At 40.4% G+C, this 12,055-nt stretch overlaps 1 protein-coding gene across 1 annotated transcript; it reads left to right on the forward strand.

Annotated features, from left to right (window-relative positions):
* Positions 1–99: 99 nt before the first annotated feature.
* GCSH (glycine cleavage system protein H) lies at positions 100–7,078 on the forward strand. Its single transcript, XM_005528183.2, has 5 exons — positions 100–235; positions 3,553–3,632; positions 4,638–4,701; positions 6,246–6,377; positions 6,949–7,078. The coding sequence occupies exons 1-5, from the start codon at positions 115–117 to the stop codon at positions 7,044–7,046; spliced, it is 495 nt and encodes a 164-aa protein (XP_005528240.1). The 5' UTR covers positions 100–114; the 3' UTR covers positions 7,047–7,078.
* The last annotated feature ends 4,977 nt before the right edge of the window (positions 7,079–12,055 follow it).

A 12,055-nucleotide genomic window follows, 5' to 3' on the forward strand; every position in this document is an offset into this window, starting at 1 on the left:
GAGCCGAGCCTGGGCCGCTCCTCACGGCCCGCGGGTCCCCTCGGCCTCCGCCGGCTCCGCCCCGCCGCCATCGCCACCTCCCGCCGGCACCGCCCCCGCCCGCCCCCGGCAAAGATGGCGTGGCGAGCGCTACGGCGGGTCGGGCCGGTGCTGGTGCCGCGCTGCCCGCGCCTCCCGCTGCCACCGCGGGGGCCCGCGGCCCGCAGGCTGGGCACCAGCTCGCTGCTGCTGTCCGGTGAGTGGCGCCGAGGGAGGGAAGTACGCGGCGGGCGGGCGGGACAGCGGCCCGGTTCTGCGGGGAGCCGGTGGTGCTCGTACCCGTCCCCGGGAGGGTGGGCAGGGTGGGCTGCGGGGGCTCGTCCCGGCCCAGCCCACGGGGGAGCCCCCGTCAGGCGGGACTGGGTGCGCGGAGCGGCCGGAGCGTGGGTCCCGTTGATTGCCCCGGGCGGCAGCCTCCCTCTGTCCCTCTGTCCGTCCGTCACTCCCTCCCTCCTCCCTGCCTCCCGCCGTGCCGTGTCCCGGCGGCCCCTCGGAGCGCGATGCTGCAGCCGCCCGGAGCCCCCGGTGCCGGCGGGGCTCGGAGAACCTCGCAAGATGGCTGAACCCCCTCACCTGCCCCCGGACGCTCTGGCACTCCCGACCCCGCTCCCACAGGAGCAGCTTCAACTCCGTTAGTTGGCCAGAAACCTTTAACCTCATCTCTACGCTGCAGCTTTGAGCAAAGCGGCTCAGTCTCTTTCTGGTCCCAGAAAGGGGCTCCGCGGAGTGGGCCGGGCGGGGAGCACACTCTCTTGCTCAAAATAGCGGATCGCTTTTCCTGGGATTGCCAAACAATGATGTTGGCTCCCAGGAGCAGCAGCAGCACAAGAAAGGGGCAGGGGTGGGTGTCTGGCGGAGGCAGAGCCGCAGCAGGGACTGGCGTGGGCAGCCAGAGAGATCCAGCCAGGCTTGCAGGGCCTTGAGCCCTCTGGGCTGCACAAGTTTGGCTCTGGCTCCTGGGCAGCCACAGCTGCACCAGCGGCACGGGATGGGCTCGTGCATCAGTGCTTGCTGAGAGTTTGCGTTTGGTGTAGTTAGTTCTGAAAGCATCCACTGCTCTCAAAGCTCTCTTTGAATGGAAGTTACCCGTGAAAGTCTGAAAAGCACAATCTGCGGTACTCTTGCAAACAGAAATGTTTAAAAAGTAGGCGAGGAGGAGAATATGCTGTAAAAGTAATGACTGCCACTAAGAGCTCATCTGTTTCTTTCCAGACAATCTTAAACCTACCTGTTTAATTGCCTTCTGCTGCAAGTGAAAGAAATAATATTTATTGTTTGTTACTTGCAAACTGAGTCAAGATCTAAGGGTTTTTTTTCACTATTCTGGTCAATGTATTCATTGTTTTTCTATACACATCACTTGAAGGAAACAGTGCGTTTGAGGCAGAGAGGAAAAGTTGTGCATACTTCTTTCTGGAGGTGTGAGTTCACTGTTCAGGTATATATGAAATATTTAATAGAGGCAGGTTACACTAAATGAAGGGCTGAGTTCAGAATGTGCTAGTTAAGCTGAAACCAAAGTCCTGTTGAAATGAATGAAACTAGAGTAAATTCAGCTGCTCTTCTGTAAAGGAATGCAGAGAGAGATTTGGTATGCATTGACATTTCATATTCATTTAGGTTGATTTATTTAATGGACTGACCAAATAAGCTCAAAGTTCAAATTTTGAGATTACTTATTAACTGTTTTTAATTTGACCTTTACTTTATTCTTTATTTGCAGTGTTTTTGTTGCATGCTCAGATTTGGTTTTTTGTTTTGTTTGTCCTGCAAGAAAGTTATATGCTCTTCTAACTGTTCAGGACATTTCACTGCTGTATTCCAAACTCATGTGAAAATCTTCTGGGTTTTTATTATCCTTGCTTTATAAACAGATTCTATGCAATATTATTATCCTAAATAAAACTGTACTGGTTGGCTTCTTTGTGTCATGTGTAACATCACTAATGTTCAGCTTGGGTTTAAGATCTGTCAGTTGTCATTCTCCATTCTTACGGTTCATTACTCATTTCCAATTGAATTCCCATGGGTCTAACATCTTGACCCGAAATGATTTGAGACATGTAAGGCTCTGTTCATTAGAGTGTGTAATGAGATTTTTTGTAGTTATAAGTAGTGCTAGATGAAATTCTGTGGATTTTTGACTGATAATTCATGGGAGAATATATTTACAGTTTACTCATGTTTGTTTGTGTATTATATTTGCAATCCCACATATTGTTTTACTGAGCTCTATAAAACTTGGGCCTGATTCTAAGAAAAACTGTTTTATCTGAGACTTGCTACTCTTGAACTTTTCAGACACAAGAGGATCACTGCAACTGAAGAAGCTTAAAGTATTGACTGTCTGGAAAGATTTTAGCAGGTCTACAGTGAGAGCATCTGTTTTCCTTTGTGTACAATTTTAGAAAATATATAACAATTTGCAGAAGTGTAGTTTCTCTAGTGTTTGCCATAGAGTCCAGCCCAGAGGATGAGCTTGAGAGAATTTTGAACTCAAAAGGAAGGTGCAGTTGTACTGCTCTGGCACTAATGACTCGGGGAGCTATTTCAGAAGTTACCTTTTCCAGCTTCTGCAACATCCTTTGCCTGACTGGAGCTGCAAAAATAAATTAATTAAAATTTTCATAAAAAGTAGGAAGGTATCTAGAGGAAAATTGTGTAGAAGTGAGAAAACAGACGTGACAGGCTGAAAATTCTCAGAGTAAGAAAAGTTCTGGGAAAAATGTTAGCAAGAAAAATGTTGCTTGTTTCAGTTACTTCTTTTGATGTTTCTCCATATGACTTTATAAAAACAATTGACTCTAATATAGCTGTCTTGAATCTTCCAGATCTAAAATATAAAGAGAATTGTAACCTTGCTGTGAAAAGACTTAACAAGGTTTTAACAGACCTATTTTAAAGTGATACAGAATAACGACTGCGTTCTTCTCACAGTAACAATGTTAACAGAGAGCAAATTCTATTAAGTAGCAGTTGCCTGTATGAGTTGCTTTATTAATTTGTCCTGTATTAATTTGCCTTAAGACTACATAGAAGTGTGCCAGCTTTGCACTTTAAATGAGATGCTGTAATGCTCACAGTGTTTCTAGAGTCACTAACACTGGCCTTCCCAGCCATAATAAAGTAGTTATCAGAAATAAACACTAAATATGTTTGAGAAGCCACTGTGCTATCATAGAAATGTATAACTATGAGTAAAATACACATCTAAGCTTTAGATTTGTACTTCTGTTTGAAGTAGAGCTGCTCCTTTTGCTCCTGTACTTTATCAGTCTCCAGATGGTTGCACAGGAACTGATAATACTCTGAGCAGGACACCCAGTGAGCCTCTGCCCTGTCACTGAGCATATTCTGTGCTTCTGTAAATTGCATGTGCTGGTTAAAATATTTTCCAAGAAAAATGAACAAACTCGGTGAAAAGCCCCACAGTTTAAGCCTGTAAATGTGTTACTGTGTTTAAGTGAGCAACATGTCACTTCTTTCTGAAATGTCAAGTTTGTTTCCTTTTAGCCCGCAAATTCACAGACAAGCACGAATGGATATCTGTGGAAAATGGCATTGGAACAGTAGGAATCAGCAATTTTGCGCAGGTATTGATCCTCCCCCCTTTCCCAGCTCTGCAATATTTGTTTATGCCTATCTGCTCTGTCCTTGCTCTTTGGACATTTACAGTTTTTTTATTGTTTTAATTGCATATGCGATGCACTGAGCATGATTTTTTGGACCTGGGTCTATCACATTATTTGTGATATTTGTGCCACCTCAGCATTCTGATATGGTCTTAATAGCTTCAAATTGAGCCTCTGGAGAGCTGAACTCTGTGAGAAACTTCAATGTTGAGGTCTAAGCCTGAGCAATTCATGGCTGTGTGAAGAGGACATCATGTACGTTTTTAGGTCAAATTTCCTTTGAACACAAATATGGTGAAATCCCTGTGGCTAAAGAACAGTTGTGAACAGATGTGCAGCATACCATATATTTCTTACTCTAGGACAGGAATTCCTTTGGACTTTTTGTTCTCATGCAGGTGCTTGATTTGGAATAGTCACAGGCAAATTCTGGGCTGTATAAAAATAATGGGACAAATTAGCAATAAATGGAATTAATGTTTCTCAGGACAAGCAGCATTTCTTTTCATCTCAGGTTTCTGTCAATAGCTCTAATATTTTCCAGTCCTTTGTGAGATAGAGTACAAGTGTCAGGGAAGAGTTAAGCCAATTCTTATGGTGATAAGGGTCCCCAATTAAGTCAGTAAGGACAAATTGTGTGCTAACAGCCCTCTGTAGCTGATCCTAAGAAGATCAGCAGGTGTTATTCCTTATCCTTCCAGAAGGAATCTGCATATAAACTGAGCCTGAGGGTTATTAGCACTGTAATAGAGAAATAATAATTTGGTGTTTGGGGCATGATAACACAAGAGTTTGTTCTTAAGTTTTTTTGCTAAGAAAAAGTGAAAAATATGCAATCCGTAAAGAATGAGAACAATATTTAGAGACAGAGGATTTTTATATGCAGACTCTAGTGTTACTGTATCAGGTCTCTCCTGTGTGTAGTTTTGTTAGTGTATGCTCTGATGCTTTTGTTTTTCTTTTAAGGAAGCATTAGGAGACGTTGTTTACTGTAGTCTTCCAGAAGTTGGGACAAAATTGAGTAAACACGGTAAGTTTCAGTTCCAGCTGCTCTTCAAGTGATTATTCTACTCATCCCATTCTTCCTTTGCAAAGATAGATTTTCTGAAATAATATTTATGGTTATTAATACCATTATAAAGCTTCTGGATGCAAAATAAATTCAGGTATTTCTACAAGTGACAGCTTTAATTTTAAATTCTCATTGTCAGACTGCTTAGCAGCAGAAGATACTTGCTTTTTAAACTGTGAAGAAATTTATTCAAAAATAAAGTATTAGAAATCTTTTTTGTAATAATTTTGTCTATACTGTTTTTAAAATATTTCTGCTTTGATTTGGACTTGCAAGCGTTTATTTATAATCCTTCAGTTATGTACTTTGTGAGTTGCATATGTAAAACTTCTAAGTGATATCAAGCTCTAATTTTTCTATTAATATAGAGAATCAGTAATTTTGGGGTATTAAATGTAATCAGAGTTTTTGCTCATTAGTGATGTACAAAATATTACATTCTTCATCATTCAATTATGCAAGTTTTCCTGTTAAAGAAAGTGAACTTTAACAGGTAGAAATGAAAAGCTTTCCCCTGTATTAACATGGAGAGCTGTCTTGGTAGTACACGAAGGAAAGATCGTCATTATCTTCTGACAATTTTTAAAAAAGGAATGGGGTTTATGAGGTAAAGCAGAAGGCCTTTCTTCTGCCATCCTTCCTGTGGAATAGATCCCTATCAAACTGCGTTGGCCAAATCTATTATACGGAATGCTGACTATTAGACAAAAGGTCTCTCTGTGTAAGATTTTAATTAACCAATTTGTAGTTTTGCTTTATTTGAAGGAATTTAATGTCCATTTAAGTTCTTCTCTTTTCTACCCATTCTGGCCTCAGTTTAATTCCAAGCTTTCCCAGAACAAGTTGTTCTCAGATCCCTTATGCTGGTGCCTATCTGCTCTTCTGACAGCTCCCTGTTCCTTCAGCCTCTGTCTTGTTTGCTTGTGTCTGAGAGCTGCTGTGGATTAGCATTGCTCCAGGAACCATTTCCATAACTCCCTACAAAACAGGAAAAAGGGAAGAGCTGCTGGGTGCTTCCAGTGTGGTGCCTCTGAATACTAATGTGTGTTTTCCATTGAGTGCAAATATAACACTTGATAGTGTTCCTGAAGGAAAAATGGGACTGAAATTGTGGCTGTGTTGATTTTGTAATCAAATTACAAATAAAAAGGTTTAAATTGTAGATAAAAGGCATATTTAAGTCCCTTGCAGCAAGAGCTGGGTGTTTTTCTTCTAAGTCAGTATCATCTGTGCTGTGGGGCTTTAGTCAAAGGATTAGCCAAATGTAAGGAATTCCTGTCCCTTCTGTAGTAGCCAGCTAACACAAATTCCCCAGAATTCAAGAGCATAAATGTCAAATTTAAAACTGCTGATCCTTGTCATAAAATGGGTGACTTCAATCTATTTTCTTGCTCAAGATCAAGCTTTCTTCACTGGTTGGGTCATCACTAGAATGTCTGACTGAACAAACGGAAGTGCTTTTTGTTTTCCCCTTAGAAACATTCAATCATATTGTGTTTCAGATGAGTTTGGGGCTTTGGAAAGTGTGAAAGCTGCTAGTGAACTCTACTCCCCTCTCTCAGGAGAAGTGACTGAGATTAATGCTGCCCTTGCAGATAATCCAGGGCTTGTCAATAAATCCTGTTATCAAGATGGTAAGAAGTCACTTTTATCTTTCAATAATGAATACTATGTGGATCCTTGCTACTACAAATGGTTCTGCAGTTCCTGTTCTTCCAGTTTAATGGTGTGGAGACTTAAATGGAATATCCTGAATATAGTTCAAGCCCAGTGAAATTTAACATAAAAACATTATCACAGTGTCATCTTTGAACAGGTGTTTTACAACATCTTATTTCCAGATATACACTTGGCTGAAATTAAATCTATTTGCCTTGACTGCATTTCTGGGTTTTAGATCTTGTAACACCATGATACTGAGAGGTCAGGCTCCTTTATTATTTTCAGACAGTATCTCCTATGCCAGTGTCACAGCCAGCACTAAATTACACAACTGCTCTGACTCAAAAAGCTCTTTCTTAAGAGGAGTTTATTGGTTGTTCATTTTTAAAATACTGAAATCTTGTTTTGCCTGCACAAAAAGCTGGCTGATTCTCCAGTGGTGCAAGGCTAGTTGTTCCTGCTGGGAGTGCTTTCATAAGGCAGTAACATGAATGAATTGTTCTTGTAGGATATTACCAATTCTTTTTAATTTCCTAACTACAGGTTGGCTTATCAAGATGACTGTGGCAAATCCTGCTGAACTTGATGAACTGATGACTGAAGATGCCTATGAGAAATACATAAAATCCATTGAGGACTGAGCTGGAATAATTAAATAAATTCATATAAAATATCTCAGTGTAGTTTGTCATCAATTAAGGAAATACTGAATATCCAGTTTTGGCAACTTGAAAAATACCACTTAAGATTACATATACAAGACTATACATAATTGCAGTGACAAATGTGTTTCACATCTGTGTACCTGTGAGGGTTTTTTATTCTGTTGTCTGATTCATGTAACTAGTTGTTATATATTATATTTTGGGAAACAAAATTCACTTGCTAAAATATATAGTTCCATAGATTCATTTGATATCACATTCAGTAATAACATCCTTGATATGGCAGCTTTGTTGTAGGCACAAAACTGTTCTCATAACCTGGACTAGTTTTTCCTGAAATACTTTTCTATTGCTCCCAAATAATTGAAAAGCAGTGTCTTCCTAACCTACTCATGTTCTTCTTTCTTAGGGTTGCAAAGATGATACCAAAAAAAGGAGAAGCCATATCAACTACCTCTCTGTGTGTTTTTTATTTCTTTACAGAACTTACTAATCCTTTGATTTTCTTCCCTTTTTTTAAATTGTGTAATCAAATAGTCCTGCCTGTGAGGCAGGAGGGATGGGGGCCCTGCCTTCCCCTTTCTGTGCTTTCTTAGTGTGCAAAGCTCCTGCAGTGATTGTTTTTCAAGGTTCTACAGTGGATTATTTAGGCTGTATTTTTGTCTAATAAATGCTACCTAAGTCACAAGTAATCAAGGAATTAATTTTACATATTTTGCCTGGCAATTATGGTGATTTCAGCAGAGCAGGTACTTGTGGAAATGGTGTGATTAGCAATAGTTTGACATATCACGTATCCATGTGTGTCTGTATTTAAGATCAGGTAGCCAACTGCTCTAGTGACATCACGGGACTGACCCCAAAACTTCCCCTTTGCAAACCAGCCAACTAAAGCAGCTGATTCCATTAGACTTAGTATTTAATCAATCCACAACTGTGAATTCAAAGTTGATGTGACATCTAATGGTAAGATGGAGTTATACACACCTGCACTTTAGGAAAACACAATAGTACAGCAGAGTTTTGGTCTAAAACTTTTTTCTACAATTTTAAAATGGTTATTAGTAGCTAAGCAGAAAATGGGAACAAACCCCAACAATTTAAGTTGATCTAAGAAGAAGCAGGGGACTGCTTATTTCATGTAAGATGACTAAAGCAAAATTAATATTCCTTTGAAAGTTCCTTCTTTCTAAAGGGATGTGACTCACAGACCTTCTAAAGTGCGTAAATACATAGCTGGTAATACAGAAACCTTTCTAATGCATAAAAAGAGGGTTTCTTTTATGACCTGAAAGGATGTCAAAGTAATTGCTTTGGTGGTTTTTGGGTTTAAATCTTAGGAGCAAACTTGCTGCACAAGGCACACATCAAAGCCCTGACAAGAGAGAATACACTGTCTTTAAGATGGTTTCATCTTCTCCACAGGAGTTAAACTGCAAAATGAACAAGAGGAAAGAGGGAATTTGACTGTTCCACAGGAGTTCTAACTTGGCAGTGATTGATAAACAAAAGGCTCTTGTAAACCTCGTGTAAATGTTTCAAAATCTCACAGTACTTATCCATTATTCACAGTTCCATGTAGTATTTATTGTGACAACCTTCAGGGCTCAGAGAGCTGGGAGCTTGGTCCTGATCTCTTAAAAACTCCCTGCCTCAGTTTGAATCTTACCCCCTGTGCACTTCGGAAGGGAAAGAGGAAGTCTGTTTCAAATACAGTAAGTGCAGGCAAACTGAGGTAGGAATGCAGGAAAATGTTTCTATTTGATACTGTTTCTTTGACCATCTTTTTTCCTACTTGGCTAGAGAGTAACAGGCCCTTCATTCTTTGCCCTGTAATACGTGACCCTCGTTGATCTCCCTATTGAAGTTAGCCTAGAGCACTGTAACGTATTTTTATACCATTTTCCCTTAAGTGTTTGTATGATTTTATTTTGATCAATAAAATAATTTCAATACAGTAATTTCTGTAATGACCTAGGGAACCTGGGAAACAATAAAAACTGGCAAACCTGGTCTCTTCTCAAACTTTGCCCATTTAAATTGTATTAGCAGTTTACACACAACAGTGGGGATAAATGACAACAGTCCGGGAAAAGTACCTGAAACAGAATTCAACCTCTCTTTCATGGTGTACAGGTGGAAAAGTGATATTCTTTTGCTTAAAGAGGAGGATCAAGAGCATCTCTATCCCTAATTCCTTTAAATTTTTATACAACTTTAAAGTGACTTATTCCTCTTAAAATGGGAACAATAGTATTTTGGTGCTTTTTTTTTTTATGTGGTTTATGCTGAGAGCTGTGGTGTCCTGCAGTGTAGGACAAATTATGTCCATTGGACCAAATATTTTTATACCTTTTAATAATTCACTCAATTACCTGAATTATGCTGCAAAAAAAAAAGTGTTCTTCCTTGTTTGATGTTTTCTACCCAAGCAGAGCTCCAAGCATCTCATGACTTCAAGTTCAGCAGCAGCAGGAAGCCTCAGGCAGACCACCAGGCACTGCTTGAATCCAGACTCCAAGAGCATGAATGCAGCACTTGCTGACATGAATCCACAGTGAATGTCTTTATCAACATAAAAAGATGGAGAGAATGTGCATTACCTTTGGTCTATGACACACTTTTAAATGCTTTTGTATAAATTGTTGGGGAAAACGTCAAACTTGTGTGACAGTGCGTGCTCCTACAGAAATTAATAAAGGAGGTGATTTCTTACCAAAAAAAAATCACTTTATCTGTGACCTCTTAAGTCTTGATCCTGAGCTTAAGAACTTGACAATTACAATTACAGGATAATTTATATACATTATATATTCAATAGAGAGATTAGGTTTACAGCAAGTTATAATCCCACAAACAATAATTATATCTCTGTATCTCCTGGGGGTTAATTATATCATCACCTTTCTTTGTGTCAACACTTCCTCACTGTTCCACAAATACCAAACCCTTTATCTCCCCAGTTATCTATCGGACTAATAGAAGCTAAACTGGGAACTAAGATTTTCAATCCATATTTTATTTTCCAAGATTTTTATCAACATCAGTCCCCAAAAGCTTGAAGACCTGACATTTTGTCTGATTTTCAGCCAATGGAGTGCTGCATCTCTCTGTGAATCTTGGGCTTGTAATGCATATAAATAGAAATCATGTAATTTTTACTAGAGAGAGAGAGACAAAAAAAAAATCAATATTAACTAAAATACATCAAAACACTTGGCAGTGTTTTGATGAGCATAAAAGAAGGGCAATGTCAGATTCACTCATTAAATTAGCAGTGAGACAATCTGTGAAGCAGCTCTGATTAGAAGTGCAGCAAATCTCAGTACCCAATGCTTGCCTGAACTGGTGAAATGATATCCTGTGGTTAAGGATCCTCTGCTTTTTCTTCAGACTGGCAGGCTGGGAATCTCCCCGTAGAAATGGTTCCCATCACTGAGTTTTAATTTGCCAAACTGACACAGAAAGGACACGACATCCATCCTCAGCCCAGCCGAGTGAACAAACTAAACTGCAGCAATCAATCAACCTCTGGGCACACGAGGCTTTTCTGCTGTGATGTGGGGAGGTCACACAGCAAAGAGACAAAGGGAACTGCACCGCCTGCACTAAATATTCTGGAGAAAAGAAACAAAACCTAAGAATATCGCAGAATTAGCTAATAAACACAGGTCACCAGTGGAAAAAATTCTTCAGATCGCAAACGGTACTCTGACTGAAATGTCTGAAATTAAAAATAGGAATTATCGCTCAAATTCACCACACGGTGGCACTTGGAGCCCTGAAGCCGGGGCGGGGAGCGCAGCCGGGGCTCCAGCTCCCAGAGCTGCCGCTCAGCGCCGCTCCGGGAACACGCACTCGCCCAGGGCAGCTGCAAGAGCAGCGAAAAAGATGAAGACACCCTTCTCCATTGAAAATGTTTGAAACACACAAACATTTCTCACAGCACCGCGTGTAACAAAGAAATTAACTTACACCTCGTTTCATTGTACCCATTGGCATGTGACTGAAGGAAAAGGGCACCCTTGGGAATGCTGCTTGCAGGGAACAGGACCTCATGCCTGTAAGGCAATATTAAAACACTCTCGAGCAACGTCCAATCATTGCAAATTACCACCAAGATAGGCTGCAGATGGCACAGAAAAATTTTGAGAGCAGCTTAGGAGTGTCCTTGATGTAATTTTCTCCACTCTCCCCACACTGCTTGAGACAGTCTAGGAGTCCTTGGCAGGAGAATTGACTCTGTGGTATCTGGATTGCTTAGAGTTTGCCCCGCAGTATTGACATCTCTCTCCTCCTGACAAAGCATAATTCAGTCACTTCAGACCTGATCTATTTTAATGCAGTACAAGTATCCTACATCCTTTGCTATTAGGCTGTTTTATTGGTCATTTGTTTATAGTGTTTAATTATTTATGCTGTTGAATGCATTTTGCTTAGAGAAGCATTTAAATGCAGGTATGGCACTTGTACCTTTCTCTGACCATGAAAGTCAATCCACAGGACAGAAGGATGAGTCTGTATTTCTCAGGACACAAGAGAGCTGCGGCTCTCTGCCATCACCCTTCTTTACTGTGTGGGGCTGGATCAAGAGAAAATGACAGAATTAAGTGTTCTTGGCAATTCCTGGCTGTTCTGAGAAGCCCTCACTTGTGCCACAACTGGTAAGACAAAGCCAGTGATAAAACTGGTGTAATATCGCCATTGTACAGCCCTTTCTTCCTGCAGTGTATCACCCTCATCCACAATGATTATTATTATCATTAGTAATAGTACAACTCTCTGAATACTTCACTTATTTTAACTCCTGCTATTAGTAAGACTATCTACAACAAGTAATTCTGATTAAACATCAGATGAATTGCCATAGTCATATACTGTCCCATGGAAGAGTGGAAAAAAAAAAAGAAAAATTAATCCAAGAACAATGTAAAATTAATCTTCATTATAATCTTCACTCAGGACAGTAATCTCATTACTTCAGG

This window comes from Pseudopodoces humilis, chromosome 14 (genome assembly GCF_049639895.1).
Source record: "Pseudopodoces humilis isolate 2021_Gansu_Grassland_sample_001 chromosome 14, ASM4963989v1, whole genome shotgun sequence".
Taxonomy (NCBI): Eukaryota; Metazoa; Chordata; class Aves; order Passeriformes; family Paridae; genus Pseudopodoces; species Pseudopodoces humilis.